The sequence below is a fragment of the Lemur catta genome, chromosome 9 (genome assembly GCF_020740605.2).
Source record: "Lemur catta isolate mLemCat1 chromosome 9, mLemCat1.pri, whole genome shotgun sequence".
NCBI classification, from domain to species: Eukaryota; Metazoa; Chordata; class Mammalia; order Primates; family Lemuridae; genus Lemur; species Lemur catta.
In genome coordinates this window covers 16,733,187-16,753,870 of record NC_059136.1, presented here as the reverse complement: position 1 = coordinate 16,753,870, position 20,684 = coordinate 16,733,187, and the positions used below count along the sequence as shown (strand labels likewise).

Sequence of the window (20,684 nt, the reverse complement as noted above, 5' to 3'; positions counted from 1 at the left end):
GTAATAAATTGTCTTATCACCAGTGCTGACATAACATGCTCCTTTTTAAGTGCACCATAATTTTTATTTTTAAGAGAATATTCATATTTGATGGTGGAGCTCCTGTGCATCTGAATGCCACTCTGGAGAGAAGCACTCTTTTTTTCTTCTTCTTCTTTTATACAGAAGGTATAATTCAACTCCCAAATGCCACCGCCAGGAGTTAGGCTTGACTTCTAAACAGACATTGAGGGCAGACTCTGGGGACGTTCAAGACCCTTGATAGACAGAGTGACTTACCCTTCAGCAGGGAAGCATCAGAAGGATGGAAACAGCCTCTGCAGAAGGTGTATCCTCAGACCCGGCCCGCTCGCTGCCTGGGGAGGGAGGCGGCAAGGGAGCAGCTGCAGACTCAGGCTTTCCATCCCAAAGGACCGGCCTTGCCACCACCCTGGGGACTCACTCTCTTGGGTTCCCCCTGACAGGAGAGCTCTGGAGGGTGTGACAGACGGAGAGTAAAGGAATCTGAAGCCCTCCCAGGTTGTCCCCAGCTCGGGCTCACTGGGCTGGCCAGTCCAGGTGCTGTGTCTCTTTCCTTCTGTCTCCTCTAGGGGGCAACGGTGCAGCCTGCTGATCCCCAGGGAGCGGTTCTTTCTCCAGCCTCTGAGCGCCTCGGAGCGTGTCCCGGACGGGGACTCCGCAGATGGTCACCGATGACCAGGGACTCCCCCAGGCCGGTCCCCTGTTTCTTCTGCCCCGTGGGGTGGACCAGCTGGGGAGTCCTACTTCCCCTTCCCTCAAGGCTCCTGTGCTTTGATCCTGGCCAAGAGCACCCCTCACTGCTTGGCAGGAAGAGACAGGGGCCTCTGGCTTTTGCTTGGCTCCCTCCGCTGCCCTTGTCCTGTGCCTTCACAGCCACCCCACCAGCCTCCCCACTCTCTAGAACCTTAACTGTTCATGTAACAAGACCTTGGGCAAGGGCCTTCCTCCCTCTGAGCTTCAGCTCTCTTGTTTGCAAAACAGAAAACACAAGAAGCCCAGCACAGGGTAGTTTTAGGGACAACTGAGACATAAGCGTACACAGAAGCCTCCCAGAGGGCTCAGTAAATGTGAGTTTGTGTCTCTTCCCCTGCCATTCTTCCTTCCTTTCTTCCTTCATTGCTGTTTCCCTCCTTTTTATCAGGCACATCTAGGAAGGCGCTGATGTCCCCTGGGCTGTGTGATCCTTCTAGGTCTGGGATGTGGAGGGACAAGAGACGTTAGCCTGAGGGTCTCTTCTGGGGGAGAAGGAAGGCCCTTGGGGCTGGCCAGCCCACGGCATGTCTGTGTTCACACAGCCACACCCACACAGATACTTCTAGAACCAGGTACATTTACAAGAAGCAACCAGATATTGCCAAACCTCTGGCTTTACGATAATAGTTATTACATACTGCTGTCTGAGTGCCAGACGCAAGTTGGAGCACTTATCTAAGCTAATTCATTTGCGATGGACACAAATATTATGCCCATTTTATGCTCAGCTGGGAAAACTGAGAGGTTAACTGACTCACCCCACGCCACACAGCTAGGAAGTGGCAGAGCTGGGATGAGAACCCGGATGGTCATCTCTGGGATCTGTGCCCTGATCACAGTCCTACTGTCCTCTCATATTCCTGCCTGGGCAGTCCTGCTCCACTTGGACCATGCCTTGCCTATTCCATGGGACGGGACTTGAGTGTCATTTCACGTCATTCTGCCTTGTGGCCCTGCTGTGTGCTGTGGCAAGTCCTCAGTGAACTTTGACCTGAGAGGCTGTGAGTGAGAATGTTCCAGACATCCCATCTATCAAAGAACCATGAGGACTGAATTAGACTTTCTTCTTAATGATGGTGACCACTTATAACTCTTGAATGGTACCTGCTCAGGAGGGAACACACTGGTTCATGATGCTGGTTTCTAATGAAAGATTAATTTTACAGGATGGAGAAAGGGCTCAGAAGGAGAAAGAAAAAGAATAAGGGAATCAGTACCAGTCCAAAAGAAGAGAGCCAGACATAAAATCATTTGAGCCACAGAAATGTTGTTTGTTGCCAAATTTTCAACCTTTGAGCAATGACAGTATTGGATGGCAGGAATCAGCAGTATCGCTGGGGTTCCTACAAGTGGGAGGGATTGACGCTGTGGCAGGTGGCCCTGAGGTTTCAGCAGGGCAGAACCTGCAACGGGTAAAGGACTTCCTAAGTCTCACCCCTGGAGGAACAAGAGAGAGGATCTTGTTGGGGCCTCAGATGGTACAGTCTCTGCTGCTGGTGAGTTTGGTGTCGAAAGGAAACATAGCGGGAATGATTTTGTCTGGGTTGGGGATTTGAGGGAGTTTAGACTATAAATAGTGAGGAGTACATAAAAAGCCTCAAGAGGATTTTTGGAAGCCCTAAATCCACCATGTAGATCCAAGCAAATTAACAGGAACCACTTACGTTTTGGTAAGGTCTAAATGCATAGCACCCGTCCACCTGTCACCACTCAGCTGTCATGGTTCACGTGTCGGCTGTCACCACAACCCTTGCCAGTGTCTGCCGAACCGAGGACATGTGTTGCAGGAGGGTCGCTGCCAGTGTGCCAGCTGCCAGGTGCTGCCTCGTCCTGCGTGATGACCTCACTTGCTCTCCACAAGGAGGTGCCGCTGTTGGTCTCATCTACAGCGGAGGAAACTGAGGCACAGGAGTTTTAGGTGCCCTGTCCAAGGTCCCACAGCCAGCAAGCAATGGGCGAGACTCCACTCTTAGCCAAGGCCCACACAAAAGGCAATCCTGCGGGAAGTCATGCTAAAATCAGCAGAAAACTGCCGCAGCATGTGGCTAGGAACCTGCCCGCCTCTGTGCCTTGCTTCTTGGACACTTGTGGTCCTCAGTCTTCTCTTGTCTCTGGCCCTCACTTCACTCTATGCACAGACTCATCCCCAAACCCCTTTGCACTCCTGTAGCCCCAGCTTAAGAAGCCTGGAGCCCACCCTGGTCACAGGGGCTGCTCAGAACCAAGCGAGACCCAGAGTTGAAACCTTCCTGCCTCTGGTCCTTGCCTTCAGAGGCTGCTGCCGGCTCCTACATACCTACAAACAGGTTCTTGACTCTTTTAAGAAAATCACTGTGAGGCCAGGCACGGTGGCTCATGCCTGTAATCCTAGCACTCAGGGAGGCCGAGGCGGGCGGATTGTTTGAGCTTGGGAGTTCGAGACCAGCCTGAGCAAGAGTGAGACCCCCGTCTCTACTAAAAATAGAAAGAAATGATCTGGACAGCTAAAAAAAAAAAAAAAAATATATATATATATATATATATATATAAATTAGCCGGGCATGGTGGTGCATGCCTGTAGTCCCAGCTACTCAGGAAGCTGAGGCAGGAGGATTGCTTGAGCCCAGGAGTTTGAGGTTGCTGTGAGCTGGGCTGACACCATGGCACTCTAGCCTGGGCAAGAGAGTGAGACTCTGTCTAAAAAAAAAAGGAAATCATTGTGACCTAAAATTGAGGGAAAGACAACCTGGAGAGAGTGACATTTAGGAATAAAACTAGCCATCCTGTTTATAAGAAAAGTCCAGGGCTCTGATGGATTTGGTTATTCTGTTGGACTGCCTTTACGGCCCTGCCACCCGGCGTCACACTAGCAGATTCCTTCTCCCAGGCTCTGGAAGAGACTGTGGTGGGAAAACACTAGATCAGAGGTTCTGCCTTGTTTGAGCAGGGGTGGAGCAAGATGACCAGGTCTGAGGCTCCATCCTACCAGTGAGAGATGGGGATGCAGGGAGCCCCTTTAGATGGAGAGCAGCCGCTGAGACCCTAGCACAGGTCCAGCACTGAACCAGGCATGAGGCCACTCATCAGTTGGGTCTGACACATAAGGCCGTACAGCCGGGTGAGCCATTCTTCCTGCACAGGGAGAGTGGGAGAGTTGGGGAGTCGGAAGGGGGTTTGGCTGAGGAAGTCTTCACAGAGGTGACCTGCGGTGTCAGCTGGCCAGAATGAATCTGAGCAGGGGGGAGGGGAGCAGAGACAGGCATGCCCAGAGAAGAAATGGCAAAAGCCAAGGTGCCCGGGCCAGAATGGCCAGTCCGTCTGGGAACAGCCACTGGCCCTATGGTGGGGCAGGAAGAGCAAGAAAAACAGTGCCAGCTTGCGGAAGGCCGTGCCCCTGAGCCTGGTCTCCACCCTGTGCAGAAGACTCATTGATGGCCTAACCAGGCAGGTGGGAGTGCCTGGGAACCAAGACTCCAGGGACATAGTGGACGGTCACTGAGAGGCAGCGGCTGGAGCCAGAGAGACCACCTGGGGGGTTATCACGACAGCCTGTGAGCATGTCAAGGACCTCAGCTGGGGAGGGAGCTACAGGCGTGGACAGGGAGTCAGTAGAGTGACACTCCTGTGAATGCCACAGGGAACCCAGGGGCTGGGGGCTGGGGGTGAGGAAGTTGGCACAGGTCACTGTGGGTTTGAGAGGCCAGAGAGAATGGAGATATTGAGTAAGGAGCTAAAGATGTGGGAACCAAGGTGTGGGTTCCTGAGATGGAATGAGGCTGCGTGAGGTTTGAGAGCCACCAAGGCCAGGCTGGTTGGAACTGTGGGAGTGCCCTCCTCTGCCATCCACTCCCCTTGGGACCCAGTCCAAATTCCTGCTGAGGCAGATGAAGCTCTCATAGCCTGGCCTCTGGCTGTCCCTCTTGCCCCTCTCCCACCATGGTCCATGCCACTACCCCTCTGACTCCCCTCGAACACCTCCCCCACACCAAACTTCCTCCTGCCTCAGGGCCTTTGCACATGCTGGTCCCAATGCTGACACTCTGCCTGGAGCTGGGGGACATCTCCCCCAGGGGTGGGAAAGACTGTGCTACTCTTGGGCTGCTCCTCTGCCCCCCATCTTAGCACTCCATCCCCCAGGTCACCAGTTCCTGGGGCTGTAAATACTTAGCGTGATCTCTATCTTCTTGCTTAGATCTGACTGATGGTCCGTTCATCTGCCTGTTCTCTGTTTATTTCTTCGAGCTCAACTTAAGAGTCACTTCCTCCAGGAAGCCCTAACCATGACAGGCCCCACTGTGTGTGTGTGGGGAGGGGTGGGGGTGTCATGCAGGGCCTTTGGAGCACCGTGAAGACTTTGGAGTTTTTTCTGTGTGAGTCTGGAAGCCCAGGAAGAATTCTGACCTGAGGATTGTTGGATCTGACTTCTGTTTTCCCACGCCCCTTTGTGTCGAGGGCTGATTAAAGAAGGCAAGGGCAGGACAGGGAAGCCATCTAGGAGGCTGACTTTCACCAGGTGAGAGGTGAGGTGGCTTGGCCCAGGGTGGGAGCAGGGCCATGGTCAGAGTGGTCAGACTCTGGGTGGATTTCAGAGGTAGAAACAACCGGGTTCACTGACAGTCTAGACATGGGTGTGCTGGGGTTAGGGAGGGGTTAAGGGTGGCCACAGGCTTCCGCCTGAGCAGTGGAAGGGTGGAGTTGGTGTTGACTGTGATGGGGGAAACTGAGGACAGGGCGGGGCGGAGGGACGTTTTGCGGGGGGGGTGGGGGGTGGGCAAGATCAGGCACTCAGGTTTGTGAAGCAGCTTAGCCAAGTGGAGAAGCTGTCAACCATCCAGACTGCAGGATCGAGGTCCAGGCCAGCGATTCGTACCGGGAGTCATTGCATGTAATGGGTATCACAAGGTATGAGGATGGCCGAGCCCATCCGGGGAGTAAGGGGGGATAGAAAGGAGCAGCAGCCCAGGAGCCCAGGCTTGGGGCACTCGGCTGCCAAGAAGGAACCGGCCATGCAGCCGGAGGAGGGCAGCCACCGAGGCTTAAGGAGAACCAGGGGAAGAAGTGGGAGCTGCACACCATGCGGAACGTGCTTCAGGGACAAGGGGTGTCAGCCCTGTCAAATGCTGCATGAGGGACCGCAGGACTGAGAACTGTCCCCTGGGTTTAGCAGCTTGGAGGCTGCTGGTGGCGCATAGGTGTGAGGGTGTGGCTTGACTGAAGCAGGTTGAGGCAAGAGTGGGAGAGAAACTGAGACAGTGGGTAAAGGCAACTTTTTGGAGGAGTTTTGTCTTGCTATAAAGGGAAGAAGAGAAATGGGAGGGTAGCTGGAGAGAGCGCTATGGGTTTTTTTTAGACAGATGAAGTCACAGTGTGTTGTAAGTGCATGGAGGTAATTTAGCAGGAGGAATGGGGATGCTGTGAAGGGGTGTCTTTGAGAAACTAGGATGGGCTGGGATCCAGCACACGACAGAGAGGGAAGTCCCCAGGAGGGGCGAGGACCAGCTGTCACCTACAGCAGTGGGGCAGGTGCAGGTGGAAGAGGAAGGTCCCTTGTGAGAAGGAAGCAAAGTCACCAGCTGCGGGTGAGGACGAGGGCACGGGAGTTGGAGAAGGGAGGGTTGGAACAGTCATGGGGAAGAGTGGGCAGCCGGTGCGATGATGACAGTCGGAGGTGTGTAGTGATGACTGTCAGGTGAGGCCGGCCAGGGTGGATTTGTTTCTTCTCCACCTGCGTCCAGCTGCGTGCAGGTACTGAGTGGAGGGCAAGGGAGGGGTGGGCACAGAGCGGCTCTCCAGGGAGGAGTGAAGTTATGTGACCTTCTCCAGAACCTGGTGGTGATGGCAGGAGGACACACAGACTGGCAGACACTGGTCCACGGCATCCGGTCCACGGACTGGGGGGGTTGGGGACCACAGAGCTATAGGGTAGGAGCTGCAGGAACTTGCCAATTCCTCAGCCACCCCCAGCCTGGCCACTTCATTCATGCCCAGCCCAGCAGATCCTCTGCAGTGCCCTTTCCCTATGCTGCCTTTATACACTCTGCCTCTCAAAACTATACTTTTTTAGACAGGAATAATTTTCCAGCTCTTCTCTCTGGCTTGCCGCTGCCAGGCCCCCACTCCCACCCCACCTACTGCCTCCCTGCCTTTGCCATGACAGGGAGGGAGACCAACTTCCTCATTCTCTCTCGCTGGGGAAGAGTACTTAGGCAACGAACCCCAAACCCATCCTGGAGTCAAGGAAGGTCTCTACACAGGAACAGGAGGCATATACTGCCGCCGGGCTTGGGTAAAATGCAACCCAATCCTTGGGTCTGCTTGGCATGGGGGTGGGGGGAGGTGGAGAAGGTCAGAGTCACAGCTGCTTAAGGCTGGTTGAGGTTGTTATTTAATATATAGAATGTATTCATTCTAAATAATACTTGAGCCTTCCTTCCCTTCCCCCTTCATTTATTCTCCCCTTTCTTTGTTCTCTCCTTCCTCCCCGTCCTTCCCTCATCTCCTCTCTCCCTCCCTTCCTTCCTTCTTTTCCTCCTTTCAATAAATATTTGTTTGGAGTCTGCTGTGTGCCTACGAAAATCTATATGGAGGTGATACAATAGACACAGAGAAGAGGAGGAGGTAGACCACCCCACCCTGGGGACCCACCCAGCAGCCTTCCTGGTGCTGCATCTTGCTAACAGAATCCTGGTTTTGCTCAGTCCGGGGCAGCAATGTGTTCAGGGAATGTCCTCCAGGAGAAAAACTAAGTCTGATGCAAAGCACCCAGGGTAACCCTGTTCACATTGTCAATGACTCCTTGGCAGTGGGGGGTGCACCTGTGACCCAGTTCTGGTCAGTGTTGCTGTGAGGAAATGGGCTGGGGTTTCTGGGTGTCTCCTCCCTAAGGACATGAGAGACATTCAAGAGAAGCTCATTCCTGCCCTTCCTTCCTCGGAGGCCGTCTTCAAAAGATACAATGTGCCCATCTGTGGCAGTCATTTGGACCGTGAGGAGTATAGAGAAGCTATCTTGAGTCACCTTAGATCCATCTACCTCCAAATTCCTGTTTGTGAAATAATGAACTGACCTGACCTGACTTTTTTTTTTGAGATAGGGTCTTGCTTTGTTGCCCAGGCTGGAATGCAGTGGTCATAGCTCACTGCAACCTAGAACTTCTGGGCTCAAGCAATCCTCCTGCCTCAGCCTGCTGATTAGCTGGGACTACAGGTGTGTGCCACCATGGCTGGCCTGAACTGTCCCTATTGCTTGCACTCCTTCTATTTGAGCCTTCTAATATTTTGTAACCAAATGCATTCTAACTGCTGCAACAAGGAGGAAATTAACAATTGTGATTTTCTATCACATGTGGCTCCAGGCCTCCTAGAAGCTGAGGCAAAAAAAGAAAGCAGATGAATTGCAAAGCTCTCATTCTTACTCAGGAAGAGCTTCTCAGGGAGTTTCAGCTTTTTGGCCCCTAAATCCCTTGTTTGACATTAAATTTCCACGTGGCAGTTTATGAAAGGAACACGAGATACATAATTGCTAGATCCATGATAATTGTTTTGCAGGAGAAGCAGTTTTCACAAGGCTATGTCTTAAAACAAGTAGGATCCAGATATAAAGGGAAAGTCTAACCAGAGGAGCGAATCATGGGGTGGGAGCTGCTCCATGCCCTCCCCACCCTAGATGGTCACATATCCCCCCAGCAGAGATAAAGCTCAGTATGGATGGGCACATACTGAAGGGACCACTGAGAGAAACTGTTCACACAGAGTGGAAGGCAGAACTCAGAGAAGGGTGTGGATTCTGGAACTTTAGGGGAAGGGACGACCCCTGACCCACCACTGCTAGAGGGGGCAGCATGGGTGTGATTTGATGGGAGTGAAAGGGGGAGAAGAGGACCTGGCTGGGGCAGCCCCCTGTTTGTAGACATCCTGGGCCCGGGTAAGGCTCCCCTGGGATGCGGGGCGGGAGCTGGTGGGAGGCAGTTGTCTACTCTTTCCCGGGTTCTCCCTTGTCTCACGCCCACTTGCTTGTGTGATCTGTGTCAGCTCTCCTGTTCCCTGGGGACTGGACCATTTGTGTTTATCTGGGCTGAGGAAGCTCTGTCAGCTCTAAGGAATGTCTCTGTAAGTCCCATCAGGTAACTCACCTCTGACCGCTGTGCAGCCCAAAGTCTCCCAGTGTGCTCGGGATAGAAATGTAGTATTTGAAAATCCAAACTAGCCAATTACTTTAGGAAGAGCCTTTGCCTTGCCAAGGATTCACAAGATTTTCACACACACAAAAAAAATGCTATACTCACCATACCTTTTCTGTAGGATGTTAGTATGATAGATGCCACAAGGGGAAAAAAGGCAAATACATTTGTGAGAATTCAACAGGTATCTTTACTGCAATATGTCTTGAAGGCATTAATACCATATGTCACATATCAAATCTAAGAGACACCCTCGATTGGAAGATGCATCATTATTTTACATATTACCAAGAAAGAAAAAGTGTCCAAGATGGGAAGTCTGACAGACACTCCATAAGGCTGGAACAATCAAAGGCTACACTTTCACTGTACAGGAAAAAATGAGAAATAAACCCGCCACACAGAAACAGCAAGGAACGGTCTGGTCTCTACCTTGACCCTGGTGGAGGGAGAAGTAGGGAGAAATGCCCTGCAGTGATCGTTAGAACTGTCAGCTGCTTATCTGGGATCACAGGAGCTGGTGTCCCCAGATCACTGGCAGAAGCAAACACAAACCCTCTCTGGAAGAACTATGTTTCAGTCCAGGCCAGCAGCAACTGCAAAACACCAACTGTGAGATTTTTCCCAATTTTAAGATGTCCCCATGGATGAGGACAGTACATTTATATGCCTGTGAGCTGCTCAGAGGGACAGAGTATCCTGCCCTACCTACTCCATCCCACTGGGGAGCTCCTGGTGCCCAGTGGCAGTAGCTGTCACCATTGCTGCCATTTATGGAGCACTTACTCAGTGCCATGTGCTGGGTGAGACACTCTGGCTCTGCATATATCAGCTCCTGTCATCCTCAGCACTTCTGCATGGGGACAGTGGCATTACTGTTACTTTCAGCAGAAGAAACTGAAGCAACTTGCCTGAGGTTGCACATGAGTAAGTGACAAAGCTGTGCTTTGAGTCCACGCTCTTCTCCAGTATCCTGAAGGTGGTTTCCGTCAGACATTCTTTGAGGGATGCCAGCCTGGCCCGCTGAAACTAGCATGTTGCCAAAAATGCAATTTTTCAATAAAGTGTCTATTGCCTAAAGGGAGGTGATTTCTGAATCAATTTCTGTCTTGACACATGCAAGAAGGCTGTTCAAAGTCTTCTGCTGCCGGTGGTCTTGGCTATATGGGTATTCCTGGGCCCCAGATGAGCAGTACTGTAATTGCTGTAAAGGGATCGGCTGTGGGCATGAGAACACACAATTCAATAACATCTTCTCAGTGACTCTTCTTCCTATGTGCCAGTTTGGGAAGATGTTAGCATTAGTGTAAATATCACATCTCTGTATTAGCATTTCCTAAAACTTCTGAGATGTGACCAGGCTCCAATCACCTTTCTGGTCCATGACCTGTCCCTCCCCAGGTTCACCTACCTCTCCTCACGGAGCTGTGTGGACCTCAAGGGCCATCTGGAGAGCTGGAGCTGAGTGAGTAATAAATCCCTTCCCTGTAGGAGGACGAGTCAAGTTTTATTACAGATCCTACCCCATGCCAAGAGCTGGTGCTCCTGTGATGGAGCTAATCCTGTCACTGTGTAAATCAGTGGGAAACCCACAGGGGGTGATTTGATTTAGGATGTTCATTTTGGGAAGCTGGTCTTCCTATGATGTTGGAGCCAAGATATTGCCCCAGCACTTCCAGGACCAATAGGAAGTTTAGTTCAAAAGGATGAGACTTGTTAATAAAATAAATTCAGATCCCCTCCAAATAAAAATTCAGATGAATTTTAGTCTCCTCTCAGTTCAGTAGGCTGAATCCCTTAATCTACCAAATTATTATGGAAACATCCTTATCTCTGCCTGTCAAAATCACTGCTGTTGTGGGTTTCCCTCTTCTCTTGGGAGGCACGAGCTGCTTTATAATCACTTGGATTATGTGCAGTGTACATTATCTTAAAGCAGGCCACACACTTGAAGAAGTACAACACAGGACCCAGGATCAGTCTGAGAGACAGTCTGGCCAGTAAAGGCCAGAAAGGTGACCTATGTTGCCCAGACATGTTGCTGGCAAATGACAGAGCAAGGTTTCTAACCCAGCCCCCAACTCAGTCCACTGCCCCACCTCTGCAGGCCAGCTGACTGGAAAACCAGGGCCAACTTGGGCAGAGATAGCTGAGGGTTCTGGGTACTGTTTCTGCCCAACAAGTGGGGCGGGTTCTCCTCTAGGGCTGCCCAGATTGCATGAGGGCCTCATATCTCTCCATGGGGCAGGGCCTGGCTTCCAGTCCACTTGTAGGAGGGACACAGGTGCCTGTATTCTGCAGTTTGGGGCAGGTCTGGAATGACTGCCCATGGAACTGACTCCACTTGGCCAGGGGAGAGCAGGGGAGAAGCTGCATCTGTTGCTGAAAACAGAAGGCTGTGTGGGATATTGATCCCCAGGTTCCAAGAGGGGACCCTTGGCAGGAGCCCTTGTGAACACCGAGTTGGCTTGTCCTGGTTGGGCCTCCCACCACGCCTCTCGTTCCTTCTCCCACCTCCATTAGTGGTGACTCACGCCTGCAGAAAGGATGAATCATGTGGGTTATGAAACTCAAGGACTCCTGAAAGAGAGGCTGGAAAGGACCTCAGGAAGCCACCCGTGTGGATCCTGCCCTCTCCCCACTCACTCCTGCCCCAACCCCTCACCTCCATCTGCCAAACCACAGATTCAAGCAGGTGACTCCTACACAGCTCTCTGAACAAAAGAGACTGCCCCCGGACAGGAGCATCAGATAAGCAGTTTCTCTCCCGCCTCAAGGCCTTTCACCTTTGTGTGTTTGTTTCCCCTAGGGCATTAATCAGGTTGATGGCTTGCTTTCTGCATGGGCTTAGGTGGGACTGATGGGTCCTGGAAGGGATGAGAGAACTTGCAGCCATCTTCACCCTTCATAATTGCTTGTTCATGGTGTGAACACTTCCATAAATCTCCAAGGTGCTCCAAATAATTATCTACCGGATACCAGGCTGCTCCAGGCAGCAGGGGTGAGGATGATTCAACTCACTTTCCCACTGACTGATCCCAGTTCAGTGGGTGCTTTTAAGAGTACACAGGAGCTAGTGCAGCGGTCCCCAACCTTTTTTGTACCAGGGACCGGTTCATGGAAGACAATTTTTCCATGGCTGGTTGCGGGGTGACGGAGAGCGAGTAAGGCTGAGGGGGCGGGGAGGTGGAGCTCAGGCAGTGATGCCAGCAATGGGGAGCGGTGAAGCCAAAGCTTTGCTCACTCGCTTCTTGCTGTGCGCCCCCCTTCCTAAGTTTCATGGAAGACAATTTTTCTAAAGATGGGGGTGGGGTGCGGGGGCGGCAGAGCTCTGCCGCCCGGTCCCTAACAGGCTGCAGGTGGGGGTTGAGGACCGCAGATCTAGTGAACAGCTACCACGTGGCAGGCCCTGAGCTCATAAAAACAAACGTTTATCGACAGCTTATTGCAGGGTAAGAGCTGATGTCATCCTCAAATCAGCCCTACCGGGTAGGTATCATTGTTATCCCCATTTTACAGGTGGAGCCCCTGTGCTCAACAAGGACAGTAACTTGCCCAAGATCACCCAGCTGCTAAGTGGACAGCCTGGGATTCACCTGCACAGCCTGACTCCGAGGTGGGCTGTGTCCTCCGTCACGTACTCCGGTTTCTCCAGTACACACTTGTTGAACGCAGCTAATCTGCCACATGCCTTTGATCCATTCAACATGGCCTGGCCCTGGGGGACCCAGTGCTTTCCCCTAGAACCCTGAACACTTGCAAGCCCACCGTCTCATGCTGAGGTAGGCAAAGCCACCGGGCCTCTGGAAGCCTCCCAGGTGAGCGCGGCTATCAGGTGCCCCACGGGTCTGGGGAACAGGGGCCTCACCTGAGAAACCCCAGGGCCCCTCAGCTCCCGGCGAAACACACGGGCCGAGGCTGCCTCTCCGGGCCCTCCTATGTCCCAAGGGCCCCAAAAGTCTGCGAGAAGTTCCTCCCGGTGGGGGGCGTTTCGGGCTTCCCCTGCGGCCGAACGCGCCACCGGGCCCCAGGCTGGTCGCTGGCCCCAGCGCCCGGCCACATGAGCGCGGGCCCAGGGGCGCCCCCGGGCCGCGCGGGCGGGAACGCGCCGCGGCCGCCTCCTCCTCCCTGGCTCCCGCCCGCGGCGGCGGCGGCGGCGGCGGTGGCGCTTCCCCGGCGCGGAGCGGCTTTAAAAGGCGGCACCCCACCCCCCGGCGCACTCGCCGCTCGGGCGCCGCGCGAGCCTGCCGCTGCCATGCCTCCGCGCGCGCCGCCTGCGCCCGGGCCCCGGCCGCCGCCCCGGGCCGCCGCCGCCACAGCCAGCGCCGCGGGCGCGGGGGACGCGGGGGGCGCCGGCGGGCCCGGGACCCGGCTGCTCGCGCCGCGCCCCTGGCGCTGGCTGCTGCTGCTCGCGCTGCCCGCCGCCTGCTTCGCGCCGCCGCCGCCGCGCCCCGTCTACACCAACCACTGGGCAGTGCAAGTGCTGGGCGGCCCGGCCGCGGCGGACCGCGTGGCCGCTGCGCATGGCTACCTCAACTTGGGCCAGGTGAGTGCGGCTGGCCCCGCGCGCCGAAAACTTTCCCGGCGGCCGGCGGGCACGCGCGAGGGGTGTCTTGCACCCTCCGGGCCCGCGGCGCCGTGGCCGCGCGTGGGAAGGCGTCCGGGACCGCCCGGCCCGCACGTTCGTGGGGCAACGGGCGGCTGAGGCGCCCTGTGGGGAGTCACCCGGGAGCGCGGTGCGCGGGACGCTTGTGGGAGGACCAGGTGGCCCGCGTGGGCGCCCACGCAGGCCCTGCGCACCGGCCACGAGTCCCTGGGCAGTGCTGCCGGCTTCTGGCGCTCGAAGTGTGGCCTCAGAAGGTGGGCCTGGCGCGGGCACCTGCCCGGCTCTCGCGGAGTAGGAGCTGTCTTGGGCGGGCGCCGCGCTTTTCCCGAGCCTCAGTGCCCACCCAGCGCTCCCTGGCCTCCAGCCCTGGTTCCGCCCCGTCGGCCCTTCTGCCCTCGACGGGCAGCGCGGGGCTCTGGACCATGTGCGCGCACCAGGGCGGTCGGCCGCTCCTTGGGTGACATGGCTGCGGCCGGGGTCTCGGGGACTCGCGCTCCCTGGGTGTCCGCAGCTCCCCGGAGGAGAGCAGCCGGGAGCCTGCGCCTGGGAGCCAGGCTGCTGTCAGGGAGGTTTTCCAGACAGCGCTGAACTCAGCATCAGCGCCTGGGCAGGGGTCCTGGGTTTAAAAACCTCTCTAGGCACTGAGGGAGGTCGCTTTGTTTCTGGGCTCCTGCTGCTGGCTGTTCCAATGACAGCTGTCTGCATAGGAGGTGTGTGACCTTAGGCAAGTCACTTCCCTGACTTGCTTATCTACAGAGACAGTGATAATGTGTGGTTGTTGGGACAATCCAATGTTGCATTTCCACAAAACCTGGACTGAGGCCTGGCCCTCACTGGACAAGCCAGGACCCCCCCAGCCCCCCAGCCCCACCCTGGCTGTCATTACTGCTGTCAGTTCTCAAGCAAGTCACGCCCTGGCAGCATAAATCCAAAGGACTGCCACCACGGAGGGTCCCTTTTTCCTGCCACAACCCGGTGAAGGGGTGAGGAGATGAGTTTCATTCCGATGTATGGCTCTTGGAGGGGCCACCAATGTGAGGCCCCACTAGGGGCCTCTCAGTGCAGTTAACAGATCTACAAATTGCACACTCAGAGGATCAAGTGAAGTGACAGGGAAGTGCAGACTTGTAAGTCAAACCGCACTGCCAGGCAGTGTTAAATTTAGTTTCATCATTATCCTTGGCAGAAGCCAGCAAACTGTGGTGCCGCCCTGATAGAAATGACATTTGTTCTGCATCCTGAGTCTGGTGTTGATGCTGCTAATGTGAGATGTGTGGCCGTCTGGAAGGGTAGATTCTACCATTTGAACTGTACTTCACAGGGTAGGTTGGAGTTTATCTGAGAGAATGCAAGCACATCTTTATATGTAACCACTGAAGTTTCGTCAAAGATCTGTGATTTAAGATTTTTGCCTTTGGGTTGCATTGACTTCGTTTTCCTCTGTAGTTCCTACATCTCTCTGGCTGATTGTCCAGACTCAGGAAGGTGCTCCTCGTGTTTGCCTAGCGTCCCTGGCTCCTACCACACTTCATTCTTTGCCCAGGTGGCTCAGCAATTTGTCTTCAGCTAAAAGTGACTCTTAAATTGCATGGTAAATTACAAAGTGCCTGGGTTTCAGGCTCTTATAATTAAACGAGCAGAGGAGAACTGAAGTCAAGCAGTGAGCTCCTGGTCATTGCAAGAGAGAGGCAGAAAGAGGCACAGCTAACTCCCCCTTACAGTTCTAGTCCATGGGAATAAAAATGCCCGACCCTTGGCCATGCCGGGCCTTTGAAACAACATCTGTCAGACTCACTGAGTTGCTTATGCCCAAAGTCCACTCTCCTGATTTTGCCTATGGAAGAGATGGTTCCTCCCTGAATGCTTCCCAGGACATTCTGGGGAGTCTCTCAGGGTCTTCTCAGTTCTGTACAGTGCAGCCAGGGAAACTCCACATGGCCTGGTCACTCCACTTGGTAGGCACGGTGCTGGTGGGAACATTGTGGAGACATTCACAAACTGAGGGTTCATTTGGCTGGGGATGTGAGCTGTCTCAAAGGCTTGTGTGTGATTACTCCAGGAGGGCCTGTTACTCTTTATTCCAAAACCAGCTTTTCTCTTCCCCCCTGTAAGTGCACTGTTAATGTGGAAAAGGCCTGGAGCATTCCAGCCTCGACCCACTCAATAAGAACTCTTTAAAAGCCTTATTTGCCTTTTTTCAGCCAGGAGAATTTGTGACTCATAAATAAGATGTAGATATTATTAGCTTTGATTTACAGATGAGTAAATGAGAGTGAAGCAAGGGAGGAAGCTGTTTGTGTTCACATGTCACCTCTGACAATTACACTCCCTGCTCTTTGTCTCCTGTATTCTCTGCTCTAAGATCTCCTTTATGTAACTCTTTCCCCAAGCGCTTAATGGGCAATTAGTGTTCTGCTCCGTACCTACCTGGATCACAGCCCTGGTTTTCTCCTGGATTTTTCCTGTGCTCTAAGCTTTTGCTTGTTTCCCTTTCTTTCATACAACTAATAATCTGATTCGGGCTATTTCACGTGATCCAAAGGTAATTTAGACCAGTGGTTGGTTATTCACCTTTCTTGAATCATGGATCCTTTTCAGCATCTGATAAGGCTCTGAATCCTCTCCATTGAAAAATATGCATCATCTGGAACACAATATAGCCTCTTTTTGCCCCTCTGTTCATCATTTCAGATAATGTAACATGATTTTTAAAAGGGAATGAAAATCTGGAAGAGTCAAATGTCATTATTGACAGACAACACAACTAAGTACATGGATAAGAACCTGGGTAAAACAGTTGAGTGGGTTGCTTGATCAACAGTAGCTACCTCTACAGCAGCAACATCTGAGACGATAAAAGAAATTATTATAATTCATTCCAGCATTAAAGCGATAATATACTTAGAAATAAGTCCTTTAGAAAGGTGAGACTTTTGTAGAGAAAACTGCAAAATATTTAAAAGAAGGATTGAGAAAAGAAAGTCTGAATAAATGGAGAGAAATATTGTATGGGAGGGCTGAATATCATAGTTGCCCCCAATTAATCTTTAAATTTAACATAATCTAGTTTAAACTCTGGCAAGATTTTATGTGGAATATGAAGTCATACAAAGGAACTCTGAAATTCCTATGGAAGAATAAGGTCTAAGAATACCTCAGGCAGCTCTGAGAAAGAGCACAAGGAGGAGCTTGTGGCAATCACAACAGGTTGACGTTGGTGCAGGGGTGGTCCAGTCCATCCGTGGAATTGACTCCAACCCAAGCGTGTATGGAAGCTTGTGCGTGCGAGCGGAGGAGTTACAAGTGGGTGGAGAAGGATGGGCCATTTCATAAATGGTGCTGGGAGAACAGGCTCGCCACGTGGAAAAACAATTAGCTCCTCACTGCACGTTCCACAATAGATTCCAGATAGGGCGGAAGACCTGATTGTTTATAAAACTTTTAGAAACAAATATAGTGGAATATGTTTATGACATTGAGAAAGAAAAGGGTTTCTTAGGGCATAAAAAGAAACAAATTTAAAAATGGAGAGATTGATACATTAAAATAAAAAATTATATATAAATAAAGGCATCATAACAGGGTTGAAAAGCAAGTAACAGACTGGGAAAAGTATCTACAACATATACAAAGAGATTGGTACCTAGCTTATTTTAAAAACTATAAATCACTAAGAAAAAGGTAAACACCAGGTAGAAAAATGGAGAAGAATGTGGATAGAGAATTCAATGAAGAGGAAATCCAGATGGCCAATAAACGTAAGAAATGATGCTCACCATTGCTCAACCTTGCTTGGAGTTACTGGAGCAATGCGACTTAGGTAACAGTGAGATACCATTTCACACCTACCACATTGGCAAATATGGAAAAGTGTTAGCATCACATGTTGGCAAGGATGTAGAGCGATGGGAACTTTCAGATGCTGCTGGTGGAAGTTGACGTAACTACTTTGGAGAGCAATTTGGCAGTGCACAGTGAGGCTGAATTGCAGCAGCAGGTCCACATCTAGGCTTGTTCTGGAGGAACTCTTGCACAAGGAGACTTGTATAAGATTGTCCATTGGGGCATTTTTTAAATGAAGGGGAAAACCACCTAAATTCGCATCAGTAAAACAATGGAGAAATAAGTCAAAATAGTCACACCATAGAAGACTATAATAGTTAAAAATGAATAAACCAGATATGTATCTATACAGATAAATCTCTGAAATAATGTTGAGTAAAAAAGGCAAGTTGCAGACATACAATGTGATAGTATTTACATAAACTTTAAAAAGCTCACAGAGCAATACTATATTATTTATGGATGTTTGCAGATGTAGTAAAAGTATAGAAGCATGGGCTTTAAGGATCAGCATCAAATTCTAGTTAGTAATAGCCTCTCAGAAGGGAGGGAGGGGAGAGATACTAGGGAGAGGAACTTCAAACTTTATCCTCAGTGTTCTATTTCATAACACATGTATGTATGTATATACGAATATAAATGGATTATAAACAAAATTGTACTTAGGCATTTTGTACTTTTTCTTTGTATCAGAATAGCTTACATATGGTGATGTATACAAGTGTATATGCATATATTTACATACACAGACATATACACAGATACACATAAAATGTTAAAGGAAAATGCACATTGTACACACATACCATGGAGATTCTGGACCATGTGAAGCACATCTACAGACGCACAGGTGCCTGTGGGCCCAGGTTAAGAGGCCCCTGCTTTAGACCAGGCTGGGCCTGATCCACTTGTCAAGGAGATGGTGACCCAGAGAAAGAGAATGCCTGACTGCAGGTCACAGGCTGTTTGGACAGAGCTGGACGCAGAGCCTGGGAACCCAGGTTCCCAGCCATTGCCCGTCCCTTCTCCCCTGCTTCTTGGCAGAGGGGGCCCTCACTCTGACCTGTGTGCATTGTTACCTTTGACGCTGCCGACTTTGAGAAAAGACAGGTTGCTTGTGTGAAGAATATTCTCCACTCACCAAATCACAACAGCTCAGCGTCTGCAGCTCTCGGAAGTGATGTTTATCTTAAGGGTGGTAGCTGGATGCCATACTTTCCCTTGTGTTTTTGCTTTGCCTGGGGTATTGAGCTAATTTGTTGGTTCTGAGTCTGAACATTAAAAGGCAGGCTGGCTGCCAGGGCCCTAAAAGATCTAAGAGCCTTAAATGATTTTGAACTTGCCTTAAATAGTTTTACTTAAAATAGCTACTGAGCAGGACATACCTGGCTGAAAATTTCAGGTGGGCCTGCACAATTCGTTTGTCAGCAGAGGAAAATGATCATGCTGCAGACAACTTATTCTTATGATGAAAAACAAGCTGAAGCCTTAACCAGGTGCAAAAATAATGGGCTGGAACTTGTTCCAGCCAGAGTGTTGGGGGCTTGGTAGGGACAAGGGAAGCCAAGAATAGCAGTCACCTGTGACCTAGTTCTCTGGTATTGATTTTTGGTCTAAGGCTGTCTTGGTTTTATGCTCTGAGCCAAAAGCCACACGCGTGGCTGGCCTGGGAGAGGTTCAGGGTGTGAACTGGGGGACACAGACAAGATTAGGATTGTGAAGCTCATTGTGTCACACCCTCCCATTTGACATCTTTACTCAGATGGTAACAGATGTGAGTGAACAGCATTTTAATTGAGTGGACTGCCCTCCTGAGTCACGGGGGCTGGGGTGGAGAGCAGTGATCAAAGCGGAACCAGCTGCAGTGTGCAGAGCCAGGGAAAGCTCCAGAAGGCAGTGTCCAAAGGTGGGCTCAGAATCAGGCCTGAGCAGATGGCTCAGCTGACCAGTCTGTTGGAAGGGTTTGAGTTTCTCTAGGCAGGAACCAAGGGAGCAAATCAGAAACATAAAGCTGTTGATGGAGTGGGAAAGCCTGGAGATACTGTCTGAGACTCCTGCCTAGGCTTGAGCTGTGGGTGGCAACAGGGACATTTAGGGCTGTTCAGACACTGTTGTCCAGTGTCCACCAACTCTGGGCCATCTGGGGAACATATTGAGCTCATTGGGATCTCTGAGCCTCTGCAGAGATTTTGCCATCTAAAAAGTAGTTCCTCTGACCCTCCACAGCTCGGCCCAGGCTGCTGACACCTCTCCCCATCCTTCTCCCAGCACCCTGCAAATGGAGGGCTTCTAAGTCACGCTTGTCCCAGGTGTCTGACTCCCCCGGTCCCCTGGGACCATGTCTTGGCTTTGGCACTGACCAGAAGCCCTGGCCTGTGCTCGACCGGGCAGATGTTTCTTGTGTGGGGCCTCTTGCTCAAGGAGCCCTGTGCCAGCCCTGCAGGGAGGTGTCACCAGGCCTATTTAATGATGCCTTAGATCCAGTTAGGTTCTGGGAAACTGGTGACAGGCCAGGGCCTGAACCCACACCCTCTGACTTGCCTTCTACTGTCGTCACCTTTGGCAAATGGGCCTTGTCCCTGCTTCTCAGACAAGGGTAGGCCATCAGAGGGAAAGCCTTTCAGCTCTCTGCTGAAATGAACAAATGAATGACACATGAACCTACATGGACCCCATTTCTCTTTCCCTCTACCTGGCGTATGCATATGCATGCACATGCATGTACACACACACATGCACACACGCAGGGCTGCACGTTAAGCATGGTTCTGTCTGGGGTAATCTGCATTGGCTGCTTCTCATCAGCATCGAGACTTACATCTCTCCTTATGGGAGTGTGGAAAAAAAACAAAAAACTAGCCCCTTCCAGTCCTCCTAGGAAGCCTCACTTAGTCGCTCAAAGTGCACATTATCAATCAACTAGACTGATCATCCTTTGCGGCCAGCCTCTTCCTTGTGTGGGTTCCTGTCTACAGAAAGGGGCCACCTTCTACCCTGGTGCCTGAGCTAGAGACCTGGGGGTCAGCATCGCCTCCTCCTGCTCCTGTGCCTTCCGTTGGGTCTATACCCAAGCTTGTCTCATAGCCTCCTGAGTGGCTCCTGGGTCCCTGCTTTGGCCCTGCCACTGCCTGGCCTGGCCTCCGTCCTCCCCACCTGCCTGTGTTGCTGCAGGACCTCCTGCTGCTCCTGCCACCACCTCGGGCCCTGGCTGCAGGTCCAGCTCTGCTGATCCCCTGTCTCCATGTTCTGGCTTCCTTTTAGGCTTTCTTTTTGTGTTCTTTCTTCCGGAGTGGCTTTCCCCCA

At 51.9% G+C, this 20,684-nt stretch overlaps 1 protein-coding gene across 3 annotated transcripts in view; it reads left to right on the top strand.

The window, feature by feature from the left end:
- The first annotated feature begins 13,119 nt into the window (after window positions 1–13,119).
- PCSK6 (proprotein convertase subtilisin/kexin type 6) overlaps window positions 13,120–20,684 on the top strand; it is a 159,993-nt gene continuing 152,428 nt past the window's right edge. For 2 of the 3 annotated variants that reach the window (XM_045560661.1, XM_045560660.1), the window contains exon 1: window positions 13,120–13,478. In XM_045560661.1, coding sequence (XP_045416617.1) covers window positions 13,188–13,478 — 291 coding nt within the window. In that variant the 5' untranslated portion in view covers window positions 13,120–13,187. The remainder of the gene's footprint in view (window positions 13,479–20,684) is intronic. The other variant, XM_045560662.1, reaches the window with a different exon arrangement.